The 20,940-nt window shown below is 37.2% G+C and overlaps 1 protein-coding gene across 4 annotated transcripts in view; it reads right to left on the bottom strand.

Annotated features, from left to right (window-relative positions):
- Window positions 1–20,940, bottom strand: part of BMPR1B (bone morphogenetic protein receptor type 1B) — a 264,614-nt gene that overhangs the window by 63,293 nt on the left and 180,381 nt on the right. For 3 of the 4 annotated variants that reach the window (XM_072117903.1, XM_072117917.1, XM_072117912.1), the window contains one exon: window positions 10,103–10,297. The exons of the other annotated variant lie outside the window; for it this stretch is intronic. In XM_072117903.1, the coding sequence (XP_071974004.1) occupies window positions 10,103–10,175 (73 nt within the window). In that variant the 5' untranslated portion in view covers window positions 10,176–10,297. The remainder of the gene's footprint in view (window positions 1–10,102; window positions 10,298–20,940) is intronic. 4 annotated transcript variants of the gene reach the window in all.

Here is a 20,940-nt window from a genome sequence, read left to right as displayed (position 1 = left end):
CTGTTTTCATAAGCCAATCATTTAAAATAATGTACTTACCATGTTGCATTGTGAGAGGACTTCCTTCATGTACATAGTCTTGGGTCCTCTTTAAAATGTCCTTAACCCTTTAAAGACCTGGCCCTTTTTTTGTTTTTTCATTTCCATTTTTCACTCCCCACAATCAAAAATCTATAATTTTTTTTTAGATGTAAAGAGCTGTTGGCTTGTTTTCTGCGTAACAAATTGCACTTCAAAGTGATGGTAATTATTATTCCGTGCCATGTACTGGGAAGCAGGAAAAAAAATCTAAATGCATCGAAATTGGTGAAAAGACACATTTGCGCTGTTTTGTTGTGGGCTTGGATTTTACAGCTTTGCGCCACAAATTACATGTCTACTTCATTCTTTGAGGGGTGCAATCATGGGGTTACAAAAGGGTTAAAAGGGTTAATACATATTTAAAAGAAGAAGGTTTATCTGAATGAAGCCCGACAACTCATATGTACACTGTTTGGCACTGTTTTCACAGTTGTCAAAATAGTCAAAATCTTCCTTGAACATGAGAATAACCCCTGACTTTGGGGTTTGACTGCATAGACCCCTGTGATCAGAATATAGGTCCCTTCTCTGAACACAGCTATGCGGGTGCCCTTTAATTTCTATAGGCTAGTCAAATACAGGTAAGCACCATACCCATTGTATATCCAGCATAGTAGTAAATAGAGCAGCAGCATCACTTTTTGCCATTGGCTAAGCCCTTTTAAGGAAATATACAATCAAAATCAAGCATGATCAATCTGGAACACTTACTCATAGATCCAAGCTCCATGACTGTGGTTATACATGGCCTTATTCCTTCTAAAATCAACTTTTAAAAATATGAGTTAGAAGAGCTACGGGGGCATTTCCAGAGCCCCTACTTGTTCTGTCTTCAGAAGCTATTACACTGTCTATCACTCCCTCTGCCCCCTCAGTACTTCCCCTTCTGCACATTGTAACATTCTATGAAGCTACAGCAAGGAGAGGCACTGGTAATGCCCTTAGAGACCTTCTGGGAGGGAGGGAGGCCATGGATAATAAATAAAAATATTACCACATACATGGTGCCTGGATCTTTCCTGGTTTATCATGCTTGATTTAGATTTCCTAAATCAGTGATCCAGTACTTATTCCATTTTTACTTTCAAAAAAGTTAGGCTTGTATGCCAAGCATGCGCATTAATTGAGAAGTCAGGAAATCAATTTGAATGTTCACGGGCAACTTTTTCCTATTTCCGCTCTAGAAGCTTTACTATTACTACTAACCCACTAACACTATATAGTGGCAATGAACACTTTTCTGTTGTTCTAGCCTTCATCCTTAATAAGTGGAGAGTACATATTCTTAGTAAATGCCAATACGTACATGTTTGGTGGCCTTGTACATTATTTCATGCTATCTATTTACAGTGAGATTTGTTGTTGTACTTCTGTATGAAAAAAAATATGCCCATTTATAACAAAAGGGTCTTTTCTTTGCCATTACTATGATAAATTCTCCTTTACCTTTGATCCCAGTAGTTGAGAAGTTGCTGGAAAATTATTCTTTGTAAAACATCTTAAAAACTGTGGATTTTCTGGATTATAATAATAACTTGAATCAAAGTTGTCCAACTAGTGGCCTGAAGGCTGAATTAATCCATCAAAAGCTTTTCCATGCTTCCCACCCACCTAAGTAACCAATGACTTTATTGTAACACTGTTTTCAATAGATACTATTCTTCATGCAATCAAAATGTTAAAAAGTACCAATGTGTTTAAAACAGCCTTTAGCAACTAAGCAGTAGTAAATGTGGGATGTGGAAAAGGCAACCTAACACTTATGTCATACACTTGAAAAATAGATTTTAATAAACATTATTAAACATTTAAAAAAAGCACTTGTGATATGATGTGTTCAGTGTAGTATGGAGAAGCAAATGGATTTGTAGAAAAGAAGAACATTGGCAGGATTAAAATCCGCCCAACGATCTATAAAGTAGACAGTGTAAATTGTTCACAATGGTCGAAACAGGTGGATTAAGTAAAATCTAGCTCCCTAACCACAATTCCAGATGTCTTGTACCAAATTTTACTCAAATAGTTTAGAAGACAAAACAGATGACACATTCATGAAAACCTCATTTGAAAGGTGACTTCCATGAATTCCCCCAGTCTTTAAACGCATTTAATGGTTATTTGCAGTAAATTGTTTATTCTGAATGAATAGTATTCAGTGGAGCGGTTCACACAGACTGCTCAGCTGTTATTTGGCCTGGCCTGTCCAGAAAAAATACTCCATAAACCTACTTAAAATAAACCCCTTATTGCAGATATCACCTATATGTTAAATTTAGTATCATCCAACATTTACGGTTCTGGCTAACTTCCAGACTCTTATGTAAATAACATTAGCAGTAAATTGCTCATTCATGAGCCACCATATTGTCAATATTCATGCACAATTTAAAATATTTATTCAAGTACCAGTGAAATAAAATACAGTGTTCACTCTTAATGCCAAACCACTTTATGATGCCAGATCGTTTTTTAAATATTCAAAGAATACCAGGCATATACTTTTATTTTTTCTTAATAAGTAAAATACTTTTCCTGGGGAATAGCACTCAGCACCAGGATAATTGTTTCAGATTCCATTATTGTGCTTGGGAGGAATAGTAATTGTAATGATAATAAAAAAATTTTTTAAATGTATAAACAGGCGCCAATGGAAAGTGCTCTGAAAATTCAGCAATGGAGCATAAGTTACCATAGAATTTGGTAATGATGACATATCTTTCTGCATTGTAATTTCCACATGCTATTTTTTGGTTCAATAGTCCATGATGATTCCTTTATTCATAAATCTCTAGTGAGGAAATAGCCAAATCTGTATCAATCTGGACACTTGCCTCCAGCAGAATAACACACAAAAATATAAATACCAGGGGCATAACAATAGCAGTAGCAGGGGCTACGACCGGGCTGTGGATGGAGTGGGCCCACATTTAGTGTCAAGAAAATGGCAGACTGTGGGTCCAGAAGAGTGGAAAAGAATCAATTGTAAACATGTAAGACATGCATAAAATTGTTGATGACAGTGGCACAGGTAAAGACACATCTGTGATTTCTGCCTGTGCAGACTGTATGATGTCATCAAGCAGGATACTGTGTGCTTCATTTGTGAGTGGAGGCTGTTTCTGGATACTTCATTTGTGAGGGGAGGTTGATGAACATTTCATTATTAAGGGGAGGGTCTGCTGGACTCTTCATTAGTCTGGGGAGGCTGCTGGACATTTAATTTGTGAAGGGAGGCTGAGAGATATTTCAGAATTAAAGGGAGACTGATGGACATTTCATTATTTAAAGGCAGTTGGACATTTTATTAATGAGGGGAGGCTGGTATTTGGGTATGGTGCTGTGACTATATGTCTGTGTAGCATATATCTATTCTTAAATGTAATCTGCGAGATGTCAGATAGCAGCGAGAGTTTATGGTCATGGGGCCATGATCCACAATTCGCACTGGTTCCACTGGTGTCTTGTCACGCCAATGATGAAAACAAAATTAAAATAAGATTCAGCTCTGCTGCTCCAGATGCATGTGAAGTTCTTCACTGTAATTGAGGCATTGCACCTTTGTTTGACTGAAAATGATGCCTGAGATCCAGTGTATTCTAAGTCACTCAAGGTGCACTGCCCCATGTTCAGTGAACAACTTGTAACAGGAACATTCATCTAGTACTAGAGATAAGTGAATCAATTCATACAGTTGAAGCTTCAGTACAAATCTCGCAATTTTTCGTCATTATTGCTTCAAATTTAACATCTATTTAAAAATGGTGTGCAAAGGTGGAGTTTCACTTTCAGGCTTTAGATAATGTATCTGTGTTGGTCAAATACAATTTTGCATAATTGAAGTTGGAACACTGAAGTTGATCAAAGACTCTAAAGAATATGTAGATGTATTTTGCAAAGGCTCGTGGATGAAATGTTACTATTCCCAACAACAGTCTGCACATTTGTAACACTGCACTGAGCTCCACAATAGCTTTAGCTACTGTCTTCTTTGCGGAAAGTGATTGGTTTCTTGTTTCAGACATGCAGATATAAGAAATATTATATTCACAGAGGTCAAGACACATGAGCCATTTTACAAACATATGAATTCAGTTTATCATCTTGACAGACAAGTGCTGATATGTACCAATCTTCACCACAGTCCAAGTGTAAAGGAAAGCTCATTTCCCTCATAACTGTACCATGTGTAGACCATCCGACTGAATCATCACCTTTACTGGATAACCACTGACAAAAGTTGGCTTATGTGAGAATCGTATCTGAAATAGTGAAGAGTGTTGAGAGCTGGGACTGGCCTATGCTGACAGACAAACATAACTGGAATATAGCGGCCTATGTAATCATCTCCTAGTGGAATTACTGCATCGTGGCTGCTTCTACATCATAAGGAGAATCATGTTTGTATCAAGGTAATGTCACTCGCTAGTCATGCTATTATGATGAAGCACCAAACAGATAGCGGAGTGTCTACAAAGAACTGAGACTATACTACTAAATACTTCTATCACAATAATAGGTCCTGCAGATAATAGCCTCAAAGATTCCTTTTATGACACAGCTATGAGAGTTTAGACAAATCCATTTACTCTGCTTTATTCATTGTTGTCAAGACTCAAGAGTAAAGGAAATCCAAAATGGTCAGTGTGAACGTAGCCCAAGGCAGTGCAGTTATCAGTACATTAGTGATGATGGTTTGTATTATGTAGGGTAAACTTCCCACAGTTACCTTTTCTGTTTCCCAATAATTTGTCATCTTAGAGAAAATGTAGCTTTTTGTTTTTTAGGCCCCTTTCACACTTGCGTTTTTTACGTGCATTGCTCTACTTTTGGAAGTCATGTGCGTGAAAAAACGCACCATACAAGTCTATGGCGATGCATCAAAAGCGCATTGCACTCTGAGACACTTGCAAGTGCAATGTGTTTTTCACTGATCAATTGCCATAGAAAAGATAGAACACAATCCGGTGTCTTTTTCACGTGTGTTATCTGCGCATGAAATACGCATTGAATACTCCAAAAAAGTGCGTGAAAAACTGAGACACTGAACAAACTCTGACTGAAAACTGATTGATTTCTGATGAAAAATGTGCAGAAACAGGCATGGCTGCACCCAATGACAGTACTTAAGGAAACAGAAAATGTATGTATTGGCAGCTTTTAAATAGCCCCACACAAAGCCGGTTTACTTGTTGAAGACAACATTCAACTTTTGCAGAATTTCATCTAATACATAAAAGTGTTGATGTAGCAATTTGTATATTAAAATTAAACTTGCAACTGATGATGCAGAAATTGGTACATGTTTTTTCCAAAAATCCAGAATCCATGAAAGTTTGGCTTTACACGGTAGATTTAATTTCAGCAAACCTACTGATTTTGAGGTGAAAGACTGTGGGATCTTTGCACAGAATTTATCATAATCAAACATGATAAAGTTTTGCTGCAACTATTATAAACCAATTGCTATATCTATATTTGCTGTTGCTCCATTTCTACACCAAACTCTACTGGTGATCGAGAACATTTGTGACTTTTTAAAATGCCTGACCCACCCTCTATCCCAATCTCTTTCCCAACAAGTACTGAGTTGTGTAAACAAGCAAAAAGTCACAAATATATGTTATAGTGAGCCGAAAAAAGGTGCAAATATTTTGGAGTGCCACCCACTCCCCTCTAATGACTTCATTACGTTAAAAAGGACCTAAAAGAAAAGTGAAAAATATACATAAAAAAGGTCACTACATCAGGTTGTGAATTATGAACTAGAGTGGCAAGGGTACTCTAGCAGAATTCAAAGTACTAATGTGAACGACCTGATGAAACATACTGGATAAAGAATTTCAAAGTTATATATTTCAATGAGACCATGTTCTAACATCTAAAATTTTATGTTCAAGGCAACAAAAGAAAAAAAAAAAATCAAAATTGAAAACAAGACCAGGTCATTAAGGTCCAGTGACAAAAGATGTTTTGGGATCTCCACATTTTCAAGTGGTCCCCATATGCTAGAAGCTGATCATTTTCTTACAACCCACCAGAACCCAAATCATAAGACCAATTCTCTCCATTAATGGCCTTTCTATTTACCCCGGCATGCACACTTCACCATGCATGTGGAATACAAACAAGAGATGTATAGTACCAATAAAGATAAATAGGACCACAATGTACTCTTAACCAGTAATACTCATAACCACTTTCAAATTTTAATATGTAATACAGACTTTATTAATCAATATGGCCATCCAAAAAACATTAAAAGCATAGAATAAAATCCACAAATACAAGAGCGTGGCGATAGTCAACAATAACCAAATACATAACGAGCATTTACCAAATGCACATGAATAGGTAAAGATACAGTGTACTCAATTTTGGTTGTAATCCAGCACATTACCCACCCGGGTGTTGCATAATACCAAAATTGCCAGCCTGTAGGTAATGACCACCGCCACAGCACCCCGACGCACGTTTCGCCGTCGCTTCCTCCAGGGGGTGTGCTGTGGAACGGCAGCTGCCCGGCATATAAACCCCACATTGAGATGAACATCTTCTACACAGATTTCTAGCCTCATTATGGATGCAGCGGCACAGCACAACAATACAATGAAAGGAGAGGTGAATGATGAGTTCTGTCCTCCTCTACATGCCATGCAGTACTAGAAAAGGAACATGATTGATTGGGAATTTGTGATTTAAATGAGCTTAGAACGTCGGCTTAAGAGGGGAATTTACAAAAGAGATGGAGATTGGGAAGATTTAACAACATGAAATCATGAAGAGAGTTTGTCTTCAGGTGAATTAGCATATGAACTGGATATTCCTTTATGCAGCGCACAATTCAGTGGAAGGATTGGGGGATGTCACAATGTTTTGACATTTAATATGCCTGTTTATCCACAAAATAACACTAGTAATATAATAGTAGTGAGTTTACATTTTATCATAAGCTGAGGAAGACAATTGGGGGATTTATCTTTGTAGTTGCACTATTTTTAGGCGTATTCATGGTATTAGATTTTCGAAACTGATCATTTTTTTACTACTAATCCATAATCTTTCCACTTTTCAATTCTTCTACAAAGCACCTCATTTATCACTCAAATCCAAATGTTTAAAGGGAACCTGTCAGGATCAATTGATCTAATAAACCACTACCAGTATGTGTTGACGCATCCAAACACCTTTCACCGTGTTTCTTTCACGGCCCAAAATGGTGGCACCATCCAGAAAATCTAATATGAGATGGGCATGACAGTTTATTGGTGACTGTGACTGGTTGAATGTAGTCACAGAGGCAGAAAGTTTAGTACTAAAGTCAAGCTCTCCTGACCTCAGAATGCCCTTTTTGCTGTATTTCATACCAGGTTATGCCAACTAGTGTGCAATTGCCATAATAATTCATGTGAAAAATGACTTTTAAAGTAGCGGCAGGCTATACAGATAAGCTAGTCTGTATTTTCCATGCGGAACCCATAGGTTTTACCCATGTGGTCTAAAAATAAGAAAGAAGTCATATTTGTCTTGTTCCTTATAGCTAGGCTGGAAGGTAAGGATGGAGGTAAATATTCATATAAAATATTTAATTATTTTTTACACCACCTGGGACAATAGTAAAAAGAATTTAGATTTTGGACACAAATGCCTGTGGCAGCTTTACTGCTGGCATTATTAATACTCATACGCGCACCGATCATGGTTGATGCCGCCGGGTTTGGGCTCGAACGCTGTACCTGAACTCCTGGCTGAAGTTGGACCCAAGAATCTGCAGACAATCCAGTGGGTATAGAGGTCCGCTGACTTAAGCAAATAAGAGATGTTGGATTTCAACATGTTGTGCTGAGAGGTACTGTGCTGTAAGAACTCATGGCCATCCTATGTTTATGGTCAGTGCTCTTCTCCAGAGATACTGTCGATTTTGTTCACAATGCAGATTACATACAACCCAAAAGATCCTACTATAAGTCAATGGGGTAAAAGTGGTATTAATAATAAAACAACAAAAAAGCTATGATGATAGTCTTAGCTACAGTTGGAACTGACTTGTGCAGGACCCAAAGTCAAACCTGAGCCCACCAATGTATGCTCTAGAGCTTTGTGGGTGAGCCCAATCATTTTCATTCTATTCTCGATAGATGCACATGACAGTAGAAAAACATAAATATACATTGGGAAATAATCCAAGCATATGACTTATCTCAACACAAAAGTAGAAATAAAGTACAGGCCACCAACAACTTCCACTAAGGATATTCTACATGAATATAATTCATTTAAATGATGTGATACAATAATACATCACAATACAATAGTCCACTGAATGAACATGATTACAGGTAATAATCCTATAAAAGTAGTAGAATACAGACGGTCCCCTGCTTAAGAACACTCGACTTACATACGACCCCTAGTTACAAACGGACCTCTGGATATTAGTAACTTATTGTGCTTTAGTCCTGGGCTACAATAAACAGCTGAAACAGTTATCGCAGGTGTCTGTAATGAAGCTTTACTGGTAATCCTGATTCTTATGACAACCCAACATTTTCAAAATCCAATTGTCACATAGACCAAAAAAGTTCTGGCTGGGATTACAATGATAAAATATACAGTTCTGACTTACATACAAATTCAACTCAAGAACAAACCTACAGACCCTATCTTGTATGTAACCCAGGGACTGCCTGTATTTCAACCTATATATACTATCATCTAAATAAACATGTTCTAGTTGAGAATAGTAATAACATAATACATAACTAAATACATACAATGCTTTCATTACCATCAACAGCTCATATTAATATTCATGTAAAAATGTCTAAAATATGTTTTTTTTTTTTACTTAACAAAAGAAATTTACTTCAAATCAATAGGGTACCAACAATAGTGCTCAACATCAATGGCATGCAGCATAAATTCCTATACTGTGGCTTTTAGGGGAAATCAAGTTACAAAATAAACTGACCTACATTATAACTTTCTTTCTTTGTCAACTGCAAAGTGTTATTTCACACATTCCACTGTCAATCATTGGGGCAAGATTTTAAGCAAATTCCTAAAATCTGGATCCAATTATTGACAATCTATATATGTTTTGTTTATAGCTGTTACACTTTATGTTATAGATAGATTTATAGATGACTAGATAGATAGATCAGTAAGGTCAACCACAGTCTCAATGTCACTTATATCTTTATGCTAATTCTTATCACACTCATAATTACCATATTCATTCAATTCTGCTACGATCATACTTGTAAATATGTTGAATGAGATAAAAAATTCTAAAAACTTATGAACTGTATAAAATGCTTTAAGTCTTACTCAGTGGATTATAAATTCTAAAAATCATCTAGCGATTTTTCAGTTGTCACCACAATCTGTAACTGAAGAATGGGATTTGGCATTCTAGCACCTATAAGTAGGATCCCATAAACTTTTTACAAAGTGGTAATACTGCACTACCATAACACAGTGTGTTTTAAAGGAGGATTGAAAATGCTTTTCCTTTAAGGAACCCTGTAATGTCTGTAGCATCATACTAATTCATTGGGGGAAAAAGCCTTTTATGGGGGATAAAAGAAAAGCTGACATAAAATAGTGCCAAAAAATGTGGCGAACATAAGCAGGGACCATGGGTGAGTACTAAGAGTCATACCATGGTGTTTGTAACTAACAGTCACTTGCGGGGACCCTTGTGTCATGAGAGCAGTTGTTTCCCACAACATCAGATAAATGTGCAGTATGTTCTGAATTATGCTGTGTGGTGTCACAGGGAAAGCGCGTGCTGTCCAAGCAACGACTAAACATTACTTCCCAAGAGCTGACGTAAAGCAAACGTAAAACAAAAGATAAAAAATATTTGCTCAGAAGAAATCTTCCAACTATATCCAGAACATCCACAGCCTTAAACATCCTACTGCACAAAACCAGCTTGCTCTTCCCAACTTTTTGTTGCATGCGACACTGTTATCTACTTTTCCATACAGCAAAATACATTGTAACGTTCTTGTCTTACCTCTGGTATGCAGAGACAGGAGCATTATCAAAGAAACATGTAGCTGCCAGCTTGGATCTTCAAACCAGCCCATTCCTATAGCAGAAGAGCCGCAGCAGTGAAGATGCCTCTTTCCTCTTGTAGGAAATAAAAGTCCACAGTATGGATTGTGTTCTTGCTGCGGTAGTCCCAGCCCTGTCAGATCCTCACTCTAGTCTGCAGGGAAGAGAATGTGAAAATCAAGCCTGTTACAAGCAAGTTCTGTCACCACATAGAGCTCAACTGATCACCTCGTGGGGCAACACAACAAAGAGATCCCAAGCCAGACTTCATTGCTAAAAACAGAAGCTGTGATTGACTGCCCAGATGAGAGTGTGTATACATTTCCTAGCCTTATCTTGACAAAACCTGTTAACCTCTTCACCACTGCACACATCCCTCCCCCCACACGTATACACTCTGCACATCAAGTTGAAGTTGAGTCACTTCTCAATACATATGTTAATAATAATAATATTAATAATAATATATTAAAATAAAATTCTAAAAATATAATAATAATGATATTAATAATATTATCACAATAATAATCAGAATTCTTAAACAGTTTACCAGTTCCAACAAATAACTGCTATAAATAAAAGCTCAATTTACATGATTCTTATATGTACAGTAAATACATCCAGTATTTCAATGATTTTTTTTAATTGTGTTCATGAAAAACATGGTTAAGATCTGCAGCTAAAACAACCAGAAATGTTTGGATTGTTTATGTTTGTATATTTTCAATTTCAGCTACATATATCTACATTTAGATTTAATATATATATATATATATATATATATATATATATATATATATATATTATTTGAGGCTATAAAATAAAATATGGAGAGCTAAATAGACTTTGTTGATTTATTAACTTCTCAAACTTCAAAAAAGTTTTCCTGAGAAATATGGATTTAGCAGCTTTTTTTTAATAAAACTGCAGTATTACCTTCACTATCAGCTCCCCAATTATCATGTATAAGTCACACTGCAGATTTGTAGCAGAAGTTCTGGAAATTTCAGAATCACACATGCAGCTTTTGTGGCCGATTCATTTTTATGTCTACTTCCCTCCATAAATAACACCTGTCCCTCCCACAAACACAAGTATGAAGGTATCTTGAAATTTGGAATGGTTTGGAAGGTGATGTAAGAAATCTCTGGTGGTGACTTGTCTTTCCTGACAATGAAAGGATGGAACATGTTTACATCCAACAGTCCGATCCTTCCCTCTGTTTCCTATATAACCTATATATTCAATATGTAATCTATCCAGTTGGAATTGGCGGGGTTCAGATTGTATCTATCTACTGTTTACCAGCAGTTTTAGACCTGAGCTCCACACAGATATAAATGAAGGGTAACCTGAACCTATGCTGCTGAAATGGAAGTCAGTCTTTGTTTACATACTGGATGCTTATCGCTGAATGTGGGATATATCCGTATATCAATGTAGGGATCTAATTTCCATATAAACAAACTCCTCCACGCCCCCTCTCTCTTTCCCAAAGGGCAACTTTTAACAGTAGCATTACCAAGATTACACCCAAATAACATTGTCTTTACACTGCCATTATTACTTACAAGGGGTGTTTAATAGGTTGTAAACAATTGACTACAAAGCATCATATCTTATCTTGACCTACACTTTCTGGTCTATCTACAGATCTTACATTGGGCACTGTGTCATGAAGAATAACTAGCAAGTGACATTACTGTTGTCATGGCTGCCCAGTCAATACTATGTTCAATGAAGTGAAACACGTGTCATTAGTTTATCACTACATGTGTATCATCTAAAAGCTGACAAAAGAGCAGTCTCTTTCTAATTGTTTTATTGAAGCCATAAAGTGAAACTCCACGCCTGGTAAACAATAGCGTGAAAATTAGGGTGAAGCTCTATGCAGTATCATGGCATAGCTTTATAATAGATATGAATGCTGACAGCTTACAGATACTAGAAGTGTAAAACTTACTGCAGACATTATATTTTAGTATCCCCTTTAGTATAATCGACCCTACATAAAAGCTCATAACAAGTATCACATGGTGATGTAGCACATTATAATACCACAAGATCTCACAATCTTATAAATGACCTGAAACAGACAATGATGCATTCATATGTACTAGATAGTTTTGTCATCATGACAAATAGGACAGTCACATGAAAATCAGTTTCTACCATCAACTTCATTTCCCTCAAAAGCCCCACATTCCCTGCTAGAAGAGCTTATGTATGCATAAACAGCCATCCCCCCTCTCCCCTTGCTTGGGTCCCCTCCTTGTACAGCTCATTTGTTGTCATGGGACACTATAGCTCCAAGAACTCCTTTATTTCTACCTTTTTTTCTCTCTAGTACACGAAGGATCAAGTGTAAAAAAAAATTCCTATAAGCTGCCTGGTGCATGCAGAGGATGATTTGTGTGCTGGCTTCCAGGGTATGACTGTCACTGCTGATCTGTGTTGAGGCCTAGATTACATGTGATAAGGGCTGACCTTATTTGAGTATTCACACATTATGCACTCATAAAGAGCAAGCTGGACACAAAAGTGCTTCAGATGTTCAGCACATCAATCACGAGCACAGCATGGAGGCTGCCAAACTTTGCTTCCATTTAGCTGAAAAGAGGAAAAAGGGTCCAAGGCAGACTTAATAAAGTTTAAAGCTGTGTCACAGCCCATTGTCTTTCACTAAGTATGCTTTTCTCTGGATTCTGCTGCAGTTACCAGGGGAAACAAAAGCTTTCTTTTTAGCAAATTCCAAAGTGGGAAACAAAAGGCTGGTATGATAATAAAAGGCCAGCTCTCATTGTAAGCTTCATTTGCATGGTTTGATTTGCTAATTTTAGAAAAGGGAAAGACAAGCTGGGGTTTATATCACACTGTGCTGATGTGAGGGTAGGCAGGGGGCAGCCGCTGTATTGTTATGGTGCTTGACATCACAGGTGTCAGGGCAGAGTATGGAGAATGTGACTGTGTGCAGACAGTGACTTACTGAGCGACTGTAAAACTCTGCTATCATATAAAGGACATGAAAAACTACAGTTAATTAGATTACAGTGTTAGTCAATTTTTTTGCTTTTCAATATGAAGCTTATGTTACACTATGGGGCTTTCGTTGTGGAGTTTAGATATTTAATTACTTTTCATTCTTTAGGAAAAATGCATATTTACAGTGTGCAGAAGCACATCTCCCCTTCCCACTTTGCTGAAACAGTGATGGTTCATTTGTTCAAAGAGCCGGCTCATTTGCGTGAACGACATGAGCCGCTTCACCGCAGTGAGCTGATGGCTTACTAAACCCCGCCCTAAATGGCTCAATAAAATCAGTTTAAAAGTGGTGTAGTATGGAATGTGCAGACTGACTGGCCCATGCCTCCCTATTATATATTTAATAGGGAGCCATTCAGGAGCCAAAAGAGACGTCTCTCCTTAGTGAGCAGAGCCTTATAAGCCAGCTGGCTAAGAAGAGCCATACTTCCCATCACTATACTGAACCTCACTGCTGCCCTGACATTACAACAGGCAGGAAGAGGGGAGAAGTGTGGAGAGAGCAGGAAGGAGGTTGAGATGTGCTCCTACACAGTGTACGAGCCTATCAAGCCACAGCTCTAGAAAAGCCCCCAAAAGCACTTCTGGCTCATTAACATAATATTAAAAGTTGATTTTAGAAAGGAGGTGGTCATGGATAACAAATATAAGAAATTCTGGTCTCTGGATGAGTAAGTGCCCCTGGTTTATCATGTATATTTTGATGGCAGTATTTATGGTTGAAAAAAAAAAATCTGTCAATCAAATCTAACTTATTCATTCATCCTATGTAATACATGGTTGATCCAGAGGAAAGGGAAAATGCCTTCCTAATATTGCAGTCAGAATAACTCCCTGGATCAACAGAAACTAAAAAAATGTATTTCCATAATATGTGATATTTTCTGCTGAAAGACATCCAGGCCCATCCTGAACATGTACAGAGTATCAGCCATTACAACATCTTGTGGCAGAGTCCCACAATGTCACTGCTCGCACAGTACAGACCTAAAAAATGATATATGCATTTACATAAGATTCATATGGCATAATTACCTATGCAATATTTTTCTCCATTGAATCTGTTTATCCAAACTGGCGGTTTTATGTTGTTCACATTTTCAAGCTAAAACTGGTCAGAGCTATGCATTAAAGGCTTCACATAGATAGGAACTTCATATTATAGAAAAATCGGCCTGAGGATTTTGATGTTGATAAACAATGGAACAGCTTCGGACCGCGCTTTCTGCAATGCAGTGCAAACTGTGAAATGTGCATTTAGGCCAAGTCCATAGGCCATGCTGCAAATGTCCCAGAAGGGAAATCCTACTTCTAAGCCTCACAAACTTTGGGCCGTTTGAGCATCTCTGACCCATAAAATCAGCATTTGTAGCAGATTTGTTTGTAATGTAAAAGCTAAATTGCACCTCCTCCCTACTACTAACTGTTCAAGTTTTAGTGTGGGTTTTACATGTATAAACCATACAGATGACGATGAGTAGCGTGATGAGTTGTATCCTGATAACAGAGTGTTGTATATTGTGCTATGGTGTATGTTAAAGTACGATGACAGATACAATGGAATGCCAATGGTAAGATGAATAAATGTTTTACAGTAAAACATATGGTTATTATCAGTAAGAAATGCTTCATCCCAAGTTACAATCAATGTAAGCCTTCTGGAATAGCCCCTTTTTATAGAAAAAAACACCTAACATAACATATGAATGGGCTGCTTTCAACTTGTTGATCAAGATGTTGAGTTAAGAATAGGTGTTGCTGTAATAGTCAGGGTAGATGGATTTACTGTATATATAAGTTTAGTAAGCCTACTATACTATGCCCCTATATAGTTGTAGTAAAATATAAAACAGACTTATATTAGTATAGTATGGCAATTTTTCCCTTTCACTGCAGTCCTTGCTATACTGTCACAACCACAGCCAACATGTATATGTTTGCATATTGAGATCCCAGCTGCTTGGCTACTCCTCTATGTATCCTGACTGAGCTGAAATCTTCACCAAAGTTAAATGTTTGCAGATGAACCATTCTACACTTTGGGCACAAATTTTAACTTAGCTTTATATTTACTTTGATATATAGCTGGTACCTGGGCTGCAACCACATGTAAATCAGAAAGAGTGTAATGACATGTGTGAGTCAATAATAAAAGTGAATCAGAACCTCCTCGGACAGAACATAACATCATATCTGATGTGTATAAACCTGATTATTCCACCAAAGAATATACTATTCTATACAGAGTTTTTCTACTAAAATAATTTCCACAGTAGCAGATGCTATGAGACAGATTTGGTACATCTTTCTAGACATCTTACTCACTTGTCTCTTCCTTGTGTCACATTTTGGCTGTCTTTCTTGACAGTGTAGAACAAAAATGGTTACTTTTCTACACTAGTGAGGAAAACTCCAAAAAAAACATTCCTCCATAATAGACACTGAAGATGAAAATGTGCCCATCCTGGAATAACTGGCTCATAAGTTTATTATCATTACATGTAGAGATGTTGGCCAACTTTATCTAAGGGCATAGAAACACAGAGCAGATTTGTTGAACACATTTCTGTAACTCATACATAGAAATACCCATCCATATGCTCTAGATCCATTCATATTTATGAAACGAAACTTGGGTCACAGATATTTCTACATAACCGAAGCCTAGAAGAAACTATGCTGCACATTGATGTAGACAGAGAAGCAGTAGGAAATGGGGGGCATCTAAGGGATTATGAAGAATTAGTTTTCTCTAACCCCACTGACCCCTCACCCACAGTCTTGTCTATAGTGTTGCTGGAAATGTGTTTTGCTTTGGGGCAAAGTACAAAAAGAAATAGTAAGGATGACATGGTACTCACAGAGAATCACTGCTTTGTTAGAGAAGCTGTTTGGGGGTGGGTTACTGGATTTAGCAATTAAAGGGTTTTACTATGCTCTATAAGTGATAGTAACAGGAGATGCCTGGAAGTATGGCACATATAGTATGGCCGAATGATCACATGCATTAGCCTAAAAAAAGATCAGAATATGTAGTTTTTATCAAATACTAAGATGAATGAAATGAGAGTGTTAATTTTTGGTATGTTTCAGGAAGGGTATGTGTCCAAGGAGGTGGGTGGTGCAATTAGGTACCAACTGTTTACCTTAGATCTATTTTGGATCATTTGTAGCTCAATGAACTCATTTAATGCTGACCCATTTTATATATTTCATAAAAATACATTTAACGTTGTTGTCTGTTTTTAACTCCTATTCATTCCTAACTCCAATTCGTGTGTCAGCATTTAGTGTTATTTCCCTTATTAGAAGGATACATGATGAAGTGTTCAGCAATTGCATTTATATTCTCCAAAGTCTACTTACTTTGCAAAAGGTACAATTGACCTATATAACCAGCATTGCCAGTGGCATGGATAGGAACAAAGGCCTCTCTGAGGAGGAACTAATTGCTTATCTTGTTTGTAGTAACGAGAAAGTTAAAGAAATTGTATAAAGTCTCAAAGGACAACGGGAGGGATGAGTTACTTCTACAGGCTTCATTTAACATACTATGAAAGGTACACAGAATAAATACATCCATTGCTATAACATTATGATGCTTGCTAAACTAAGCTATGAAAATATTATGCCCAAGTATCAAAGGAAAGAAGAAATTAAAAAATTAGACGCTACTTTGCTTCCTGTGTCGGGAGTTGGATACCATCTCTACATTGTTATACTGTATTATGAAGAAGATAGTAGCATGGGACCGAACAAGATGAGAATGGAATTTACATGGGACGAAAGGGAAAGTATGATTTTTTTGTTTTCGCACACTGTTTTGGAGAATTTTATTCTTGCTCTACCGAAAAACCTTTATTGAAATAGCCCCAAAAGATCCCCTAAATGACATGCAAGAGATGGATATCTGTGCCTTATTTAAATCATGTTAGACTTATAAATTGAGGTTATGTTGGGAGAATTTTGTGGTGAGTATCTCTGGGGAAACCACTGAAGAAAGACACTTTGTCCAGTGGTTCAATGGTAATTAAAAAAAGAAAAAGAAAAGAAAGGCATCAAAGGCATAGGAGCCCAAATGGTCTTTGAGAATCATTAGGGTGTATAAGGCCAAAGGCTTCTGTACATTGGGGTTATGCACTGGGGGATTCCCACCATGACTGTCATATTTCCTGCACCGCTGGAAACACATCAGGGCCTTTTGCACAATATCAAGGTAATATGAGGTCAACTATCATTATGTAGCAGACACAGATGAATGCATTTGGCCAATTCTATTTAGACAGATTTTTGGATCCATAATAACAGGTAAAAGAAAATATTTCCTCTTCTGTTATAACAGTCCTTTTCACCTGTCCAAAGTTACATGACACAGCTGTTCCCATCTATTATATTTCTCTACATAAAGAAGCTGTTTATGATCTTCTTGTGAAATCCTTCCTAACACTCTTTATTCACACAGGATTTCCTGCGTCTCCAAGGGTGTCATTTGGATTGGTTATTTAAACAATATCTTTATACAAAGAAAGCAAAGCAAATCATAGGAGTGAGTGACACAGCGCAGGGAAAATAAAGTTCGACTCTATGTGTGAAAATAAAACAAACAGACATTCAACAGCCTGTTTTCCATAGATTAACTATTGGCGCACGGCAGCAGTGAAAGAACCACCAGTAACTACTATTTCTTAATATGGTTTGCTGTGCCTGGACACCATAGCTGGTAATGCTAGGATAGCTCTATTATCACCACTGTTAGCGTAATTCCGTCCTGCCATTCGTGTATTTATAATGCCGAAAATAGCTCTGCAGTCTGCATCATTTTCAGCATGATAATTAATGGAAACATGAAGGAAGGGTACATTCCGTACATGTTATCCTATGGGAAATTGACAGTGAATGGAAAACCTTCTGTTAACCTTCTATTTTTAGTTTCCATTATGGAAGGGCAAAAAGGAATATTTTGTTGTGGTGAGGACGTAGCTTCACACTTTTTGGGATAGTGTTCACTCTTTATAGTGAACCTTGATAAGAAAAGTCTTGAATGACCTTTGCCAAGTCCCCAATAACTGCCTGAAGCTGTAGCTGTGGGCAGAGCCTTGGAGGACAAGCTGTGGATGGTGAGTTTCCTCCAGTACCCCATGCTACACAAAAGTGAAAAGGCTGCAAGTTCTCTAGCTACCTGAGGTGAGAACACAAGCCCAACCTGATAAGGAACTCATCCTGTAGGAGTGTTGTCTCTGTGTAGGTATCTTGTAGAGATATAGCCCGTGGTAAAAAGTGGTGCGGTTACCAGTAATTTATTTCTAATTTTGGTAAACAAATTTAATGGAAGCAATGAAAGACCATATAAATTGTGGAAGTATAATGCACTTTACAAATTACTCTTTCGCTATTGTAATATATATTGTTGCTCTGGAAGTTGAAGTGTTCTGTCGGAATTCCCCTTAAATAACCTCTCTCCTGTTTTGTAAACAAGGAAGTCTAAAAACAGACAAGGCTCTATTAGAAACAAATGATGGTAAATGTTGCAGCGGTAGGCAGTGATTACACGGAAAGCTATCAGATTTATTCTCTCTAATGTGATCTGGACAATTAAATAGTATTACACTCTTCTAATCAACTTGTTTTCCTTTATTACTTACCAACATGAGTTAATTAATAGAAGCGGAAATTTCCTAATGATACCGATAACATAATCAAAACTTCAGTGTTGTTAAATTCTTAATATGCTTTTACAGCACTTTCTATTTAGTATGTAGAGTATAAGTTTATAACCTATGAAATTATTAGTTTACACTAGTATTATGTTGTAAACTTAACTTACTTCTAATGACAGGTCCATATAAAAATTAATGTAAAAATAAATGTAAAAAATGTAATGTAAAAAAAGACACTTTGTAGGAATGGTATCTCTGAAAGATTGATCATAAATATGTGTCATGCACATGAACCCCGTATTGAGCAGCTGTTGCGACTGCTTCTGGGTGCTGACACCTATGGAGTGGACAGTAACCCTGCCCCGCTTTTTGTCTAATGTAAAGCTGTACAGCCACAACAACTGATCAGCATAGGAACTTAGTGTCACACCACATGGATACTAATGACCTATCTGGATGTGACCAGATATTTAGCAATCAAAATACCTGAGCATTTTGTTACCAAAGGAGAAAAGATTAACCCCCTCTGAATACTGAAAAAAACATATATGCAGTACATGGATATACCTGTCTATGAGTAGAGGTCAAGAAGTAAGAGTTCTACTTCCGGAGAGTTTGCCAATTAATGCCGCCTTATAGGCGTGTGGAGACTTATAGCCATTGATTCTTCACTAGGGAAATTTGGGAAATATGCAAATATGTTTCTGAGTTGGCAAAAGGAAAACAATGTCTCATTTTGTTACCTTGAAAGGCAGCTCCCCTTAAGACCAAGCATGGTTTAGAACAACATGATGTTGAATTAAACCAAACCAGTATATGTATTCCAGGAGTAACAGATCAGCAAACTACCTTTTATGTATGACTAGCCTAGCTCTCATTAATTGGTTATCTAGAAAGCTCTTATATCCAATGAGAGGGCAGCATATATTGAACATGAAAATTGTATGTTCACTTCATGTCTACTAACTTTCGTATTAAGTTGCCTGATTTCCTCCTATACTATAAAATCATTAATATTGGAGGAATAGGATTTGAAGGCATTAATTAGAAATACGAAAATATTGCCTACAGCTCTTTAATATAAGTGAAATACAGTTGTGAACAGTACCATTATGCCATTTCAAATCCAGAACTAAGGTCCAATTTACTGTGCTAACAGTACCTTAATTGTCATCTACATAGCAGAAACTCATGGATGGAGAAGGACACAAGGTTTCATCCATAATGTCCTGATATTGTGTTGGGGCACTAGGTATATCCAATCCCTATTTAGCTGCCTCCTGGAATACTTTTGTTTTGCCAGATGTGTGTAACCTATGAAAGAGACTTGCAGGACAGCTGCCCACCCCACGTCCCTAATCCTAAAAACCCTTCCTGCTAAGGGGTTGTTAGTTTCACAGAATGCAAGCTATGTCATTCAAGTACAAAGGGGTCTTTTAGACTGGAAGCTACTTTAAGCCGGATGGAGGAAAAATAAAACACATTTAACTTAAAAAGATGACATGCATCCCTTCCTTTTTACGTATCACATATGGTTGATATTACATGGAGACTAAGACAGCAATTACAAAGGAGAGTTTTAAAATAAAAAGAAATCCAGTTTTGATCTGAGAAAAACAATGAAAGGAAATATAACTACACATATACATTTCTGCAAACTATCGCTATTCTTTGTACATCAAATACATGCTGAGCTACTATCTCCTTATCTTAACTGCATAGGTCAATATTTTTGACAGTAAAGAATTCAGAATATTTGGACCCGAGCTCTACACCTGGCAACACCATCTCTGTCTTCTACAACACAATTCTGGATGTAGGAGGTGGCATCTTATCTTACTATGTATAGTTTTAACAATCGCTGTTAGAACACATACTATATCACTTCCAAGAGATTAGTTTAGAATAGTGACGACTTAAAACCCCACAGGTAACACCTATGGCCAATGCTGATACCGAACTCTGGTGTCAATTCTTTAAATGACCTCCAGCAAAGCGAGTGGCGGTAGCGGTATTTCAATCAATGTTGGATATGTACGTCGGCTGGTGGTGCTGCATGCTTCCATGTTTGGGAGGTCTGTCGCTTCCGATGATGTAA

This window comes from Engystomops pustulosus, chromosome 1, assembly GCF_040894005.1.
Source record: "Engystomops pustulosus chromosome 1, aEngPut4.maternal, whole genome shotgun sequence".
Lineage (NCBI taxonomy): Eukaryota > Metazoa > Chordata > Amphibia > Anura > Leptodactylidae > Engystomops > Engystomops pustulosus.
The sequence above is the reverse complement of the archived record's forward strand: the minus strand, read 5'-3'. Positions and strand labels throughout refer to the sequence as shown.